General features: G+C 41.4%; 1 protein-coding gene across 1 annotated transcript in view; it reads left to right on the forward strand.

Annotated features, from left to right (window-relative positions):
• atp9b (ATPase phospholipid transporting 9B) overlaps positions 1–17,265 on the forward strand; it is a 284,027-nt gene that overhangs the window by 41,515 nt on the left and 225,247 nt on the right. The window contains exon 2 of the mRNA XM_067981947.1: positions 1,424–1,597. Within this exon, the coding sequence (XP_067838048.1) occupies positions 1,424–1,597 (174 nt within the window). The remainder of the gene's footprint in view (positions 1–1,423; positions 1,598–17,265) is intronic.

Below are 17,265 nucleotides of genomic sequence, written 5' to 3' on the forward strand. Positions count from 1 at the left end.
TTCAATCTCTCTTTCCTCTCCCAAGTCTTTGAATGTGTTATTGACTTGCAGATCCGTGCCCAACTTTCCGATAACTGTTTGATTCTCTCCAATCAGGTTTCTGCCCCTGTCACAGCACCAAAATGGCCCTAACCAAAGTCACAAATTACATCCTTTGTGACCTTCCTCGGTGCGCCCACCGCTACCTGAATTTCTGACCTCATTCTCTCCATCACAAAGATCACTTACTTTCATCTCTGATATTGCCTGTTTCAGCCCATCTGTTGCTGAAACCCTCAGTCGTGCCGTGGTCATCTCCAGACTTGATTATTACAGTGCTCTCATGAGTGGCTATCCAAAACTCTGCCATCCATACCCTATTCTGCACATGTCCTGCACACCATTACCCCTGTCCTCCCATCCCCCAAAGCCTTAAATTTGAAATTCTCATCCTTATGTTTAAATTCCTTCATGGGCTTGCCCTTTATTTTGGCTCTTGATTATCCCCCACCCTTTGCCTTACTGTCGGTGGTGACCGTTAAGCCACTCAATTCCCTCTTTAAACCCCTTAGCCTCTCCGCCTCACTCTCCTTTTGATGACCCTTCTGAAAACCCACCTCCTTCGATCAAGCTTTTGGTCACCTTTCCTTATATCTCCTCTTTTGGCTTGGTATCCATTTCTTTCCTTGAGTCTCTGAAGCACTGAGACATTTTGCTACATTAAAAGGGCAATGTAATTGCAAGTTGTTATTGCAAGGAACCTACCTAAAATAACTTGTGGGCTTCCATCAAACATTATCATCTTGGTCTGAGAACTTGAAGATCATGTGCTTTGGTGCTGCAGTTCTCCCAGCTGGCCTAACCAATTAGGTCTTTAGTGTCCTATTGTCAGTTATTACTTGGATATATAATCCAAATTATATATGGTGCTTGAACAAAAAAAAAATGTTAGAAATAAAATCTCCACAAAGATCCCACCCAGCCTATTCATTCTCTCTTTGACAAGGTGCTGCTTAGAGGTGTTAAGGTTAAATATTTTGTGTAAACGTGGGGATGGATGTTTGCTCCTGCCCTGAGTCGAAGAGCTAAGACCTCATTTTGCAATGAGGTTTTGTATACAATGGAGTAGAGAAGATCATGTAATCAAAACACCAACACAGGAGCACGATTCATTTCAAGGGATAGTGTCTTTAGGTGATTTCCCCCTCCCCTGTGCCCGATGGTGGCTGAATTTCATGCAAAGAATATGGTTATCTACTATAAGTATGGACTTCATAACACCCCCCAATATGTTGATTAATGCCTTGAAGATAAATACATTATTAAAGCTTTGTGCCATTTAGCCATATAAGCTATTTTAACTGACTGACAATCCTTTGAATTAATATTGTCTGCAATATGTATTAATGGTGCTAGGTTACTCTTGTTTTATTTCTGAACGCAGATATCAAGTGGAAGATGAGTCATCCAGTTTAGATGAGATGCCATTGATGATGTCGGAAGAAGGTTTTGAAAACGATGAGAGTGACTATCACACGTTACCAAGAGCTAGAGTTACACAGAAAAAACGAGGGCTAGGCTGGTTTGTGTTTGGTGGATGGAAGTTACTTTGTACCAGGTAAAGTTATTCATTCTCTTCTGTTTTTCATCTGCAATGTGAGTCAATAAACAATAAGATGCACCACATGAGCTCTCATTGATATAGCTTAAAAGTACAGTATTTAGGTTGTCATCTTGGGTAGCACATTGATGCTTCTCTATAGTGCCATGAAATAATCTGGTGCAGGTGAGTCCAACCCTATGAATTTTCTCTCGCTGATGTCTTTACTACTTGTCCATGCTGTTAGGCAGAGGCTTATAGAAGGACATTTGGCTGGCCAGCCATGCTGGGCTAGAATGAAGGGACGTAGATATACAATTAAATATTAAGAGATTTAGGACATAGGGCAGAAGAAACTTTTTTACACAAGGGGTTGTGAGAATGTGAAATGCACTATCTGAGTTAGTTATTGAAGCAGAGACCAGATCAGCATTTAAGTTAGGTTAGATAAGTGGTTAAAGGAACAAGTAATAAAGGGATATTGGAAACAGGGTGGGCATATGGGATTAGGACTACTGCTTGTGTGGAGGATAAATACCAACACTGGTTGGGTCTATTAGCTGGTTACGTGCTGTAATTTCTACATGAGTGATATTATCAGGAAACTGGGGCCTGGGAACAAGCTGGCTTTCTGCTTTTTCTGCCAGGGAATACTGGATGGCTGTCCCACAGACTAGTCAAGCAACAGCCTGACATAGCCATACTCACAGAATCATATCTTTCAGCCAACGTCCCAGACTCTTCCATCACCATCCCTGGGTATGTCCTGTCCCACCGGCAGGACAGACCCACCAGAGGTGGCGGTACAGTGATATACAGTCAGGAGGGAGTGGCCCTGGGAGTCCTCAACATTGACTCTGGACCCCATGAAATCTCATGGCATCAGGTCAAACATGGGCAAGGAAACCTCCTGCTGATTACCACCTACCGTCCTACCTCAGCTGATGAATCAGTCCTCCTCCATGTTGAACACCACTTGGAGGAAGCACTGAGGGTAGCAAGGGCACAAAATGTACTCTGGGTGGGGGACTTCAATGTCCATCACCAAGAGTGGCTCGGTAGCACCACTACTGACCGAGCTGGCCGAGTCCTGAAGGACATAGCTGCCAGACTGGGCCTGCGGCAGGTGGTGAGCGAACCAACACGAGGGAAAAACTTACTTGACCTCGTCCTCACCAATCTACCTGTCGCAAATGCATCTGTCCATGACAGTGTTGGTAGGAGTGACCACCGCACAGTCCTCGTGGAGATGAAATCCCGTCTTCGCACTGAGGACACCATCCAACGTGTTGTGTGGCACTACCACCGTGCTAAATGGGATAGATTCAGAACAGATCCAGCAGCTCAAAACTGGGCATCCATGAGGCGCTGTGGGCCATCAGCAGCAGCAGAATTGTATTCCACCACAATCTGTAACCTCATGGCCCGGCATATTCCTCACTCTACCATTACCAACAAGCCAGGGGATCAACCCTGGTTCAATGAGGAGAGTAGAAGAGCATGCCAGGAGCAGCACCAGGCGTACCTAAAAATGAGGTGCCAACCTGGTGAAGCTACAACTCAGGACTACATGCATGCTAAACAGCGGAAGCAACATGCTATAAGACAGAGCTAAGCGATTCCACAACCAACGGATCAGATCAAAGCTCTGCAGTCCTGCCACATCCAGTCGTGAATGGTGGTGGACAATTAAACAAATAACGGGAGGAGGAGGCTCTGCAAACATCCCCATTCTCAATGATGGCGGAGTCCAGCACGTGAGTGCAAAAGACAAGGCTGAAGCGTTTGCAACCATCTTCAGCCAGAAGTGCCGAGTGGATAATCCATCTCAGCCTCCTCCCGATATCCCCACCATCACGGAAGCCAGTCTTCGGCCAATTCGATTCACTCCACGTGATATCAAGAAACGGCTGAGTGCACTGGATACAGCAAAGGCTATGGGCCCTGACAACATCCCAGCTGTAGTGCTGAAGTCTTGTGCTCCAGAACTAGCCGTGCCTCTAGCCAAGCTGTTCCAGTACAGCTACAACACTGGCATCCACCCGACAATGTGGAAAATTGCCCAGGTATGTCCTGTCCACAAAAAGCAGGACAAATCCAATCCGGCCAATTACCGCCCCATCAGTCTACTCTCAATCATCAGCAAAGTGATGGAAGGTGTCGTCGACAGTGCTATCAAGCGGCACTTACTCACCAATAACCTGCTCGCCGATGCTCAGTTTGGGTTCCGCCAGGACCACTCGGCTCCAGACCTCATTACAGCCTTGGTCCAAACATAGACAAAAGAGCTGAATTCCAGAGGTGAGGTGAGAGTGACTGCCCTTGACATCAAGGCAGCATTTGACCGAGTGTGGCACCAAGGAGCCCTAGTAAAATTGAAGTCAATGGGAATCAGGGGGAAAACTCTCCAGTGGCTGGAGTCATACCTAGCACAAAGGAAGATGGTAGTGGTTGTTGGAGGCCAATCATCTCAGCCCTAGGGCATTGCTGCAGGAGTTCCTCAGGGCAGTGTCCTAGGCCCAACCATCTTCAGCTGCTTCATCAATGACCTTCCCTCCATCATAAGGTCAGAAATGGGGATGTTCGCTGATGACTGCACAGTGTTCAGTTCCATTCGCAACCCCTCAGATAATGAAGCAGTCCGAGCCTGCATGCAGCAAGACCTGGACAACATCCAGGCTTGGGCTGATAAGTGGCAAGTAACATTCGCGCCAGATAAGTGCCAGGCAATGACCATCTCCAACAAGAGAGAGTCTAACCACCTCCCCTTGACATTCAACGGCATTACCATCGCCGAATCCCCCACCATCAACATCCTGGGGGTCACCATTGACCAGAAACTTAACTGGACCAGCCATATAAATACTGTGGCTACGAGAGCAGGTCAGAGGCTGGGTATTCTGCGGCGAGTGACTCACCTCCTGACTCCCCAAAGCCTTTCCACCATCTACAAGGCACAAGTCAGGAGTGTGATGGAATACTCTCCACTTGCCTGGATGAGTGCAGCTCCAACAACACTCAAGAAGCTCGACACCATCCAAGATAAAGCAGCCCGCTTGATTGGCACCCCATCCACCACCCTAAACATTCACTCCCTTCACCACCGGCGCACTGTGGCTGCAGTCTGCACCATCCACAGGATGCACTGCAGCAACTCGCCAAGGCTTCTTCGACAGCACCTCCCAAACCCGCGACCTCTACCACCTAGAAGGACAAGGGCAGCAGGTGCATGGGAACAACACCATCTGCACGTTCCCCTCCAAGTCACACACCATCTCGACTTGGAAATATATCGCCGTTCCTTCATTGTCGCTGGGTCAAAATCCTGGAACTCCCTTCCTAACAGCACTGTGGGAGAACCGTCACCACACGGACTGCAGCGGTTCAAGAAGGCGGCTCACCACCACCTTCTCGAGGGCAACTAGGGATGGGCAATAAATGCCGGCCTTGCCAGCGACGCCCACATCCCGTGAACGAATAAAAAAAAAAATACCAGGAGGGGAGGATCCATAGAGGGAGAAAGTGAGAAAAAGAGTATAGGAATTAAAACCTTCCTACTTGCATCATTTTGGATTAGTACAGTCTTTTGTACTTGAAGCTCTTATGTTGTGTTAATTTAAAAAAATCAAACATTGTGTATTTGTTACAATATCTCCGGAGTCTTGTACCATTCATTTTTGTAATTGTTTGGCTGCTACTTTGGCTGTAATATGTTCATTGTGTATTTTGAAACAAATCTTAGAAAAATGGAATCAGTGTAAATTTGGAAATTGTTATTTTGTATTTTTTAAAAGCCCATTAGTCCTTTGTTTCTTTTACTTTTCTTACTGTATTAATGACTTCATCCAACCTCGTCGGTGGTAACTCAGCCCCCTCCCCACCCCCTGCATTGTAACCGGGGAAGAGACCTGGGGCTTTTGTGGATTGTTTTTTGCCATGAGCTGATTGAAGTAAAATATATACTGAATTATAAACAAAGGTTTTATGTAAAAATAAACACTTTTATTTGGCATACTGTGATATCTGAATGTACACCACATTAGAATGATCCTATAATTTTGCATCTCCATCCCACATTCATTGTTTGTTCATTTCAATCTGGTCAGAGTGTTCATTCATCTGTAAAGAAACCTAATTTACTTTTAAGTTCCATATTAAAGTAACTGAGGCTGAATTAGAGGTGCGTACAATATCTTTTTGGAAATGAACTTTGTGTACACTTGTAGCACCATTGGAGTCCCACAGCAGTCCTGAACTGCAGGCACGTTTTGAACGCATTATCAACCATCTTTTCTTTCCCTTCTATGGCACAGGTAGTGTTAGGAACGGGAGTAGGCCATTCAGCTCCTCACACCTGTTCCAGCATTCAATTAGATCACCGTTAATCTTTATCTCAACCCCATTTACCCACCTTTGTACCATATGCTTTGATACCCTTATCTAACAATAATCAATCAATCTCAGTCTTGAAAATTTCAATTGATCCAGCATCCATAGCCTTTTCGGGGGGGGGAGTTCTGGATTTACACTTCTATTTGTGTTAAAAAGCGCTTTCTGATTTCACTCTAGCTCTAGCCTAGCTCTAATTTTAAAATTATGCCCTTTTATTCTGCATTTCCCCACCAATGGAAACTGTTTCTCTGTATATACCCTAATGAATGCTTAATTATTTTAAATACCACGATTAGATCACTGTTCAACCGTCTAAACTCAAGGCAATACAAACCAAGTTTATGCAATCTATCCTCATAATTTGACCTTTTAAGCCCTGGTATAATTCTAGTGAATCTGCGCTGTACCCCTACCAATGCCAATATGCCTTTCCTGGGGTTCGGTGCCCAAAACTGACCACACTACTCCAGATGGTGTCTGACCAAGGCTCTGTACAACTGAAGCATCAATTTGTCACTTTTGAATTCCAATCCTCTTGAGATGATGGCCAACGTTCCATTAGCCTTTTTGATTAGTTTTTGTACCTATGCACTAGCTTTTAGTGATGTGTACATAGACATGGAAATTCCTTTCATTCACAGCTCCTAGTTTCACCATTAAGAAAATATTCCAATTTATCTTTCTTGTGCAAACTGGATAACCTTACACTTCCCCATATTTAACTTCATTAGTGCATTCCACAGTGTTCTCATAAACATAGAAAATAGGAGCAGGAGTAGGCCATTCGGCCCTTCGAGCCTGCTCCGCCATTCAATATGATCATGGCTGATCCTCTATCTCAATACCATATTCCCGCTCTCCCCATACCCCTTTATGCCTTTTGTGCCTAGAAATCTATCTAACTCCTTAAATATATTCAGTGACGTGACCTCCATAGCCTTCTGTGGTAGAGAATTCTACAGGTTCACCACCCTCTGAGTGAAGAAATTTCTCCTCATCTCAGTCCTAAATGTTCTACCCCATATCCTGAGACTGTGACCCCCTCGTTCTGGACCCCCCCCCCAAGCCAGGTGAAATACCCTCCCTGCATCCAGTCTGTCTAGCCCTGTCAGAATTTTATATGTTTCAATGAGATCCCCTCTCATTCTTCTAAACTAGAGTGAATACAGGCGGAGTCGGCCCAGTCTCTCCTCATACGACAGTCCTGCCGTCCCAGGAATCAGTTTGGTGAACCTTCACTGCACTCCCTCTATGGCAAGTATATTCTTTCTTGGGTGAGGAGACCAAAACTGCACACAATATTCCAGGTGTGGTCTCACCAAGGCCCTGTATAACTGCAGTAAGACATCCTTGCTCCTGTACTCAAATCCTCTTGCAATGAAGACCAACATACCATTTGCCTTCCTAACTGCTTGCTGCACCTGCATGTTTACTTTCAGTGACTGGTGTGCAAGGACACCCAGGTCCCTTTGTACATCATTTCCCAATCTATCACCATTTAAATAGTACACTGCCTTTCTGTTTTTCCTTCCGAGGTGGGTAACTTCACATTTATCCACATTATACTGCATCTGCCATGTATTTGCCCACTCACTCAACTTGTCTAAATCACCTTGAAGCCTCTTTGCATCCTCTTCACAACTCACGATCCCACCTAGTTTTGTGTCGTCAGCAAACTTGGAAAGATTACATTTGGTTCCCTCATCCAAATCATTGATATATATTGTGAATAGCTGTGGCCCAAGCACTGATCCCTGCGGTACCCCACTAATCACTGCCTGCCACCCGGAAAAAGATCCGTTCATTCCTACTCTCTGTTTCCTGTCTGTTAACCAATTTTCAATCCATGCCAGTATATTACCCCCCAATCCCATGTGCTTTAATTTTGCACACTAACCTCTTATGTGGGACTTTATCGGAGGCCTTCTGAAAATCCAAATAAACCACATCCACTGGTTCTCCCTTATCTATTCTACCAGTTACATCCTCAAAAAAGCTCCAGTAAGTTTGTCAAACACTATTTCCCTTTCATAAATCCATGTTGACTGTCTCTCGTTGAAACATGGGTGTACAACACTCTATTCCTTCACCCAGGTCATTAACATATCTGGTGAAAAGCTGAGGCCCCAGTACAGATCCCTGGGGAATATCATTGGTCACATCTGAACCAATCCAAGATCAAGCTCTTTATCCCTACTCTCTCCAACCTCCCAACCAATTACCGATCCATGTCACAAGGTTGCTTCCCATTACACGTGCACTCATCTTTGCTAATCTTTTGCGGAAACTTATCGAATACCTTCTGGATGTCCATCTAGACAACGTCCGTAGACACTCCCCTAACCTCCATGGTAGTGATCTCCTCAGAAACTTCAACTGGATTTGTTATACATGACCTATCCTTCACAAATAAATGCTGACCCTCTTTGATCAACTGATCAAAGTGCTCAGTCTCTGATAGATTCCAGGAACTTCTCCACAATTGATAAAAATTGATTGTGATTGATAAATGATATTTGATCTTGCCACAGTAATTACAAATCATTTGGAAGCTTTATTTATTAAAGCTAAAACTTTATTTTATGATCTAATAAACACTAGCATTGCAAGTTCAAGGCAGTCACTTGAATCTTTGGGTTTGGAAAAGATTACGTAATGGCAATATGGAGTTCATTATTTAATGTACTCAATCCAGAATTTTGCCATACCATTATTTTCTCATCAAGGTTATGGGATTGCCACCAAGACCATAGAGGTTTAAAAATCCCAGGAATTTCAGAAATTCTCTATAGTTTTCTTGTTCAAAATTAGGAGCTATCCTCTGCACTTTTTCAAGTCATCTCCATCTGCTCTCATGTCTGCATCTCTCTCAAGCTCCCCCCTGCCAGTTAAATTTTTACATTGACTGCCCAGTTATTTTAATTTAAATGCTAATGTTACTGCACGTTTGTTATTGTCACATATACTAGTTGTTTGAAAATGAGGTGGGAGAAGTGAGGGACGAGTCTGGGTCGCATAGATAGTTAGCATGGTGTCCCCGAGCTTAAATCCAGCTTAGACTGACTGAATGTAAAGGTCCTATTGAAGCTGCATTTATATTGTGGGCCAGGTTTTGGAAGGGTGAGCGAGGGAGCTATATGAATACATAGACTAGCTGTGGCATTTGGCCCCTGCTTATGCGCAGAGTAGTGATGTCATTATAGCGAAAATAGCTGTGGATGTGTGATTGTGCTATGATGCCAGTGAACAGCAGCCTGGAGTTTCCTGTGGGCGCACCATGGAAGTTGGACCCGAAAATGTGCCCAATCCCGTGCCTATTTTGCCGATGTCAAGTTACGCTCAAATTTCCTGCCAATTTCATTAGAATACGCTTGAACGTAAAACTGATGCCAATCAGCGTAAACAATTGGGGCCTAAAAAAAGCATCTAATTCACACCATATATTTCTCTCTTTTAAGTAATAAAAGTTTCAACTCATTCAACCATCATTCATGTAGGTTAGGCACACATGTTTAAGAACCTGCAATCGGGGAAGCTTCTCAATTTTTAATGTGACTTATACTGATGCCATAAAAATGCATTCAAAAACAAGAATTACAGTGCAGGTCTTGGTGAGGATACATTTTTTTAAAAAGGCTCAAAAAAAAAATTGCAATGAAACACCAGAAAAATTGCTTTGTTTCCAGCTGCGCTTGAAAATCTGGTTGTAATTTGAAGAGGGTGACTGAGCAAGCGCAATTGCAGGAAAATTGCATACAAGGCTCTAACTGCATGAGCATGACTGGGGGCAGGACGATTATTATGGGCGGATATGCGATTGGGCAGAGGGGCCAACAGACGGCCGTAAAAGTGGAGGAAATTTGGGTGTATTGTACTTGAGTGCGAAACTCACCTGTGTCCCAAATTCCGCAATCTATTAGGCTGCGTAATTGGTTTGCACCCTGGTCACGTGTGTCTCTGGATGCAAATACGGAGGAAGTTCACTGGCCCTAGAAAGACTGGAGGCAGTCTGGAAAACCAGTAAAAAGCAGGCCTTCCAGACTGTTAGATTAAAAAAAAATTACAGTTTCTTTTTAATGTGGCTGCTGGCTGCATGACGTTTATGCTTTTGTTGGGTTAGTGTAAAGGGACCTTTCATTCTGCATTTGACCTGTGCTGAACTTAACTGAAGACCGACTCCTTGATGCTGATACTAGGTGCAAAAAAATCTGCAAGTGTATTGTATCCTCCACCTTGAGCATAATAAAAAAAGAAAGATTGCTGTGCATTAGTTACATTTCACAGTTCTCTGTGAAATTTTCCTGAATCAGGACCAATGGGTTTTGTGCAAATAAAAGTGATGATGTACCTGGCATGGGCACCTATTAGACATCCACAGAATCCAATGATTAGCTGTCAGAATATTTGTTTAAGTATTGGTTGGCAGTGAAATTAATTTGCCACACCTGCATATTTAGCAAAAGAAAAACAGACTAAATTCCATTAAGATTTTTTTCTGTATAGAACTGTGAAATTAGAAGCTTAAGATGTGTTCAGAAAAGAGAAAAGATTAGTTACTTTTTAAAAAATATTAATCTTTATCTTCTCTCCCTTCAGATGTTGGCAGACATCCTGTCTGTTCCCAGCATTTTCTGCTTTCAATTTCAGATTTCCAGCATTTACAGTACTTTTTATTTTTAAGCTGCCAATTCATTCTGAGCAATTCTGTTAGCAACCCATTTCTTTGTGCATGCATCATATTCAAATATTTCTGTTGCTTTAGTATTTGCTCCCCTGATTCAGACACTGCCTCTCTCTAATTGGAGATTTCCCCAGCCAATTCCAATCTGCTGAGGATATTAAATGTGTTCATAGAGCATTTGGACTGTGGCAGTCGACAGAAGGAAGAATAAGTTGGATCTTGTAACTAATAAACATGTTTGATAGGTTTGCCACTGCTAATTGTATTGTAGTACTTACACAGAGGTTTATGCATTTGTGGCTGTGCAGGCAAATAACCCTGTATTCAATATTATATTTATATTCTTCAAACTATGAAGTTGTTGTCTTGATAGGTGAAGTGCAGTGTTTTTCTTTTTTGCCTTCCTTTAAGGAAAGCTACATTTTTATGGATAAATTGAATGTTCATTTCCTTTGACAAGTAATCAAGATTGTAACAGCAGTTTGCTGTTATCTATCCTGGAGTTGGGTTTGGGCACTTGTTGGCCAACCAGGGCTAAATTAGTTCAAAATATGTTGCTAAGTACCTTCTGAATATGTGTCTTTCATAGTCATGCTCATGCAGTTTGTGAATTTACAAGTAAGTGTGATGTGTTTTAAGTTTCCAAATTTTTAATTCCTGCCTATCGGCATGTCATTTACTGATTCTGCAGGCAAGGAACCTATTTTGCGCCTCCTGCAAAAACTGCTTAATATGACAGCTTGCAGACGTATGAGAACACTCTGGGTTGACTTGTCACCCAATTTTATATCACTTTGCTGTGGGAAAGTGCTTTGCCTTGCCTCCCCTCCACCATGCAGCACAGTTTAATTGGGAACTCCCCTTGTTGGAGAAATGTAGAGCTCAACTCATATCCCACTGCTTTCTTGCAGCACCTTGAGACACTAATGTATTAACCCATGTTCTTAGAGGTTTTTTTGTAGCGTTTCAATATGAAATATATAGTTTGGTTTGTGTTTGCAAGATATGCTGTGGCTATTGATTAAAATAATTCTCAAAGTGCTGTTAGCTTAAAACACATGAGATTTATATTTCAGAAATTTTGAGATCTGTTCCAAACAGTTTCTTGTGGATCCAGTGCTCAAACTTGAAAGCTTTATTACAATATTAGATGTGATCTGTGGATCCGTTAACCTTAGAAATAACATGGACCAAACTCTTAAATCATTTATCATTTTGTAATATTTCAGGGGAATTAAAATAAGCCTACTTGAGCTCCTTTTGATTTAGTGAGTTTATCCAGTGTGTAGCTGAACCATGCATAGCATAAAAGATCTCCTTTATTTCCTGAGTCAGCTGTTCTCAGTTGTGGCATTGGTAAGGGGGTCTTAGTGTCCCTAGGTTAGGGAGGGGAAAAATTGGTTTGGCTGCTCACTGCTAATTACTGCCCAATGTGCCTTGCTGGACATAAGCTATTAAACAATGTGTGAAGTCAGGATTGGGCTCAAATGAGATTCCTACATTGATCAGATAGCCTACTGATGCTACCTGGGCTGACACATGGCCAATGACCACTTAGCTGAGGACCTGTGGAAAGTACGGAAGATGGTGATTTAATTTTTTTTAATGCATTATTAAATTAGAATATGCTTTATTTATTGAAGTTGTCCATTGAATCAGATTTCTAAGAGGATGTTTTTCTGATATCAAAGTTGTGAAAACTCAAAATCCCCTTGTCACTAGCTTCCTTGCAAATTATTTTAATAGAACTGATATTTAGATTATTCAAATAAGAATTCGACCACAGAAGGACTCTTCCATTGAGGCCAATCCTGACTTCACAAGTTCTCTGATAGTCTTGACAAGTGGATTCATGTTCTGGCTGGATTATTGATGAAAGTAATTAATGGCAAACCAAGAAGCAGATGCTTTCCTCTTAGGAAAGGTCCTGAAAAATAAACTTCAGATCAGATTCAATGGGCAACTGTAAATCAATAAAACACATTCTAATTTGATAATGCACCATTTTTTCCCCTCTCTCTCTTTCTCCTGTACTTTCCCTAGATGGTGAGGTTTAATAGGCAATTTGACCACTGCAGGAATCTCAGTTGCAACCAATCTTGATGTGACAAGTTGCCAGTCCTCTTGTAACCTAGCAAGTGGACTGGTGTTATGGCTAATTTATTAGTTTTCATGGGAAACTAAGAAGCAGGTGTTGAAGTTTAACCTGTGTTGAGGATAGTGGGTTTCTTTGAATGGCCTAATCGTAGGTTTGGTCATCTCCACTAGACCGAAAAATCGACGTTTCTAGTCGGATCAGAATTGTAGTACTTCATGCTGTGCTTTCGTAAGTCACACCTGCACCATTCCATATTTAATACGTCAGTTTCCGTTGCTCTGAATAAGAACCAGGAGTTCTTTAATAAAAGTTTACTTTTACATGTCAAAAAATATATTCAACCTTCCGAATTGCTAGAAGGTGTTCTATAGCAAAAACGGTCTTTCAGTAGTAAAAGCAACCTTTTAAAACAAATTTTACATTAATCAAATGTTGGCACACAAGGAAACACTACAGGACGTGCCAATAAAAACATTAATTTTTCAAACCTTGATAGTAATCTGTTGTAAAGTTAAAACTAGCATGTTAATCAAGGAATCATGTGATTATTTTACAAATTGTGCTTTTTTGCTTTTTAATTTTCAAGCATATTTATATTAAAGTACAGATGGCAGGTATATCAACCATTCAAACTATCAATCCAGCTTTTATGCAGTTAAGATTAGGGAAAAACTTGCAGTATGTTTATTTTTAAATTTCAGCTTCTACTGTTTTCTCTAGTGCTTTTTAAAAAAAACCCTCCTTTAATATCATTGACATAATATTGAGAGAAAATTTGAATCACAAAGTCAAGACAATGTTTTTCCATAAAATTGCTGTCTCTTTCCCCCCACAAACTTTCCTATTAATTGAACTTAGCGCAATCGTTCAAATTTGACACTCGTCGAAAAGTCATAATTTCTATAGATGAGAAAAAGATGCAACATTTTTCAAGAAATCTCAGAACATTCTTATCCACCCACAACAACTTGCATTTATATAGCGCCTTTAACATAGTAAAACGTTCCAAGGCAGTTTACTATATTCCAGGGATATAGCTTATTACTGTCTTTTTCCTTCTCTGGGCTTACTAAGAAAAGTGGCCTTTGGGGGTGATGAAAAATTTTACTACTGCCACATGTTCCTGACTCCAGGCATACCAGACATTTGGGATGGAAAATTACATATGGGTAGTCCATCTTATACATTACACTGCATTCAGCAGCTTAAATTCTAGCCCTGTTTTCACATGTTGGCTTTCATTGGAAGGAAAAGGAGTGACAAAACATGGCTGTGGTATTTGTGATTATTGCTCGAACATAATATCCTGTTTAGACCACTGATGTGAACTGATATATGAAGCATACTCTTGAAACATTGCTGAATTAGTTGGCAAATTTGTTCTTTGCCTGTGTTGTGGATTCTCTCCAGCAGGCACTAGGGTGAATCTGATGGAATATATTTTATCTATGACCCTGTAAACATCTTCAGTAAGATGAAGCATTCATTTGCATTTGTAGATTGCATGTGAACTCCAGAGGTGACTGAGGCCAACATACTTCAGCTAGCTCTTCCACCCAGCCTTTTGAAACAGCAGTATACTACTTTATAGATGAGTGGAAATGTTATTTCCGTGTTTGTAACTGAAGAAAAATTTATCAAAACACTATTCAGTCAACTTGTGACCTTTTTTTGTCTGCTTATCACACTACCTTAAAAGAACTCTTGTCCTCGTTCTGTTCTTAACCGTTATGTATTCTGAAATGGTCCTTCATTGCACTCAGCAACATCATCAACAACAATTCATTGTTTTTCGATTATACGGTATTATGCGCAGTCAGTGTTTTTTCACTAACTCAGCTGGAATTCCATTAAAGCTTGTGAAATTAGCAATACATAGTACATATAGATCTGTACTCTAGAGGCTTCAAGATGGATTGATTTCTCTGTCATGAGATTTTCATCTACCTAGTTATCAAAAACACTTTGTCCATATGGAAATGGTATCATCGAATGTTATTTCCATATGAAGTGAAGGGGAAGATCTAATGTGTGAATTAATCTGGTCAATGAGGTGGCCTGTGTGCCCTCAAACAATTATTAGTACCTTTGTTATGTAGAAGCCTGGTAAAACACTGATCTGTATAAAGCATTATGGCCTCTATGCTAAAGTCACAATTAACCCTTCCATTAACCAGTTGTGACTCTGCAGAAACTATGGTGTTTTAGGAACCAGTTCTGCATCACTGAGTATTGTAGGAACTTGTAAACAATTTTACAACACCAAGTTATAGTCCAGCAATTTTATTTTAAATTCACAAGCTTTCGGAGGCTTCCTCCTTCGTCAGGTGAACGATGTGAAACGATGTTGTAGGAACAACAACAAACTGCACTTACTCATGCAGAGTTCTTTGCAACTATCGGTTTTGTAATATGTTTTCAAAAGCTGAAGACTGAGGCACAAATAGTCTTTCGTCAGTGACGCCAATGATCAGGTTGCCATCAGTGGTAGTGGTAAGGCACTAGGTTCTGGTTTTTGTTCAACAGTGTTTGAATATTTTTTTTCTATAAATGATTCTGAAAATCTTCAAAAAATTACTGAAGACCAGATTGAGCGTCTTGGCCTGTTACTGTTACTCCTACTGTAGCTGGATCATAGTCTTAGTTCAGCTGTTAGGTGTACTGCATGTACAATCAAATGAGTCTTTCATGATCCATGGGGACGTCTGGCTGAAGCAGCCCAGTCTGACAATTTAAGCTTTTCGTGGAAGCAAGGGTCTTTTAGTATGCTAACAATAGGAATGACTATGCCTGTCCTCAATTTTAGTTGGAAACAAGCTGCAAATGGTTAAACAGTATCATTAAACCACACTAGTATTTGGTTTGCTGTCAAAATTATGTATTTTTTGGAGAAACCAAGATAACAGGCCAAGGCTTTTAGTCTAGGACACTAAGAGTAAAAAGAGAAGGCAAGGCAAATGAAGTAGTTCATGATACCACACTTGAGCTTTAAAAGTCTGAAAACTAGGAAGATACAGAGTTCTACAGTTTGAGATCTTGGGAAAGAATGAGTTGTAATAATAGACTGTGATGAATCTTAGTTTTAATGCAGACAGGATGTAGCCAGGAAAAGGAGCATGCATGATGACTGCAAATTGGAGCGTAGAAGGGGCAAGAGAGGATGGCTCAGAGCATCACTGATTGTCGTAGTATTGTGAAAAGAAAGGTTGGAGGATCAGGGAAGAAAGGATCATTTATTCTGTTCATGCATGCAACAGACTTGCTGGAAGAGCTTCCCTAGGTATGGAAATAATATTAAATTCTTGAATGGAGTTGGGTTTTAGAAAAAGTTAGTTGCCGAGTGGGAAAGAAATAATTTGGCCAAAAATCAACCTCCTTAGAGGCAGCTTTAGCAGTTGAAGTTTTGGAGTTCCTTTTGACGTCAGAATAGTTAGTTCAAGATTGAAGAATTGATATATATTAATGACTTGGATGTACAGGGCACAATTTCAAAATTTGCAGATGACAAAACTTGGAAATGTAGTAAACAGTGAGGAGGATAGTAATAGACTTCAAGAGGACATAGACAGGCTGGTGGAATGAGCGGACACATGGCTGATGACATTTAACGCAGAGAAGTGGGAAGTAATACATTTTGGCAGGAAGAACGAGGCGAGGCAATATAAATTAAATGGTACAGTTCTAAAGGAGGTGCAGGAACAGAGAGATCTACGGGTATATGTGCACAAATTTTTGAAGGTGGCAGGACAGGTTGAGAAAGTGGTTAAAAAAGCATACGGGATCCTGGGCTTTATAAATAGAGGCATAGATTACAAAAGCAAGGAAGTTATGTTGAACCTTTTATAAAACACTGGTTCGGCCACAACTGGAGTATTGTGTCCAATTCTAGGCATCGCACTTTAGGAATGCTGTGAAGGCCTTAGAGAGGGTGCAGAAAAGATTTCTTAGAATGGTTCCAGGGATGAGGGACTTCAGTTATGTGGGTAGACTGGAGAAGCTGGGGTTGTTCTCCTTATAGCAAAGAAGGTTGAGAGGAGATTTGATAGAAGTGTTCAAAATCATGACTGGTTTAGATAGAGTAGATAAAGAGCAACTGTTCCTATTGGCGGAAGGGTCGAGAACGAGAGGATACAGATTTAAGGTAATTGGCAAAAGAACCAAAGCAGACATGAAGAAAAGCTTTTTTACGCAGCGAGTAGTTATGATCTGTAATGCATTGCTTGAAAGGGAATTGGATAAATGTTTGAAGGGAAAAAATTTGCTGGACTACGGGGGAATGGGACTAACTAGATTGCTCTTACAAAGAGCCAGCACAGGCTCGATGGGCCGAATGGCAGGCGTATAACCATTCAACCATGAATGGATGGCAAATCACAGGTGATATGCCTGCTCACTGTTGGGATGCCGTATCAATGAATCACCCCTTTTGTCTTTGAACAATTGAAAGTTACAAGACCCCATTGAAGGATATTATAAAACCATAAGAGATATAGGAGCAGGAGTAGGCCATTCGGC

The sequence above is a fragment of the Heptranchias perlo genome, chromosome 3 (genome assembly GCF_035084215.1).
Source record: "Heptranchias perlo isolate sHepPer1 chromosome 3, sHepPer1.hap1, whole genome shotgun sequence".
Classification (NCBI taxonomy): domain Eukaryota; kingdom Metazoa; phylum Chordata; class Chondrichthyes; order Hexanchiformes; family Hexanchidae; genus Heptranchias; species Heptranchias perlo.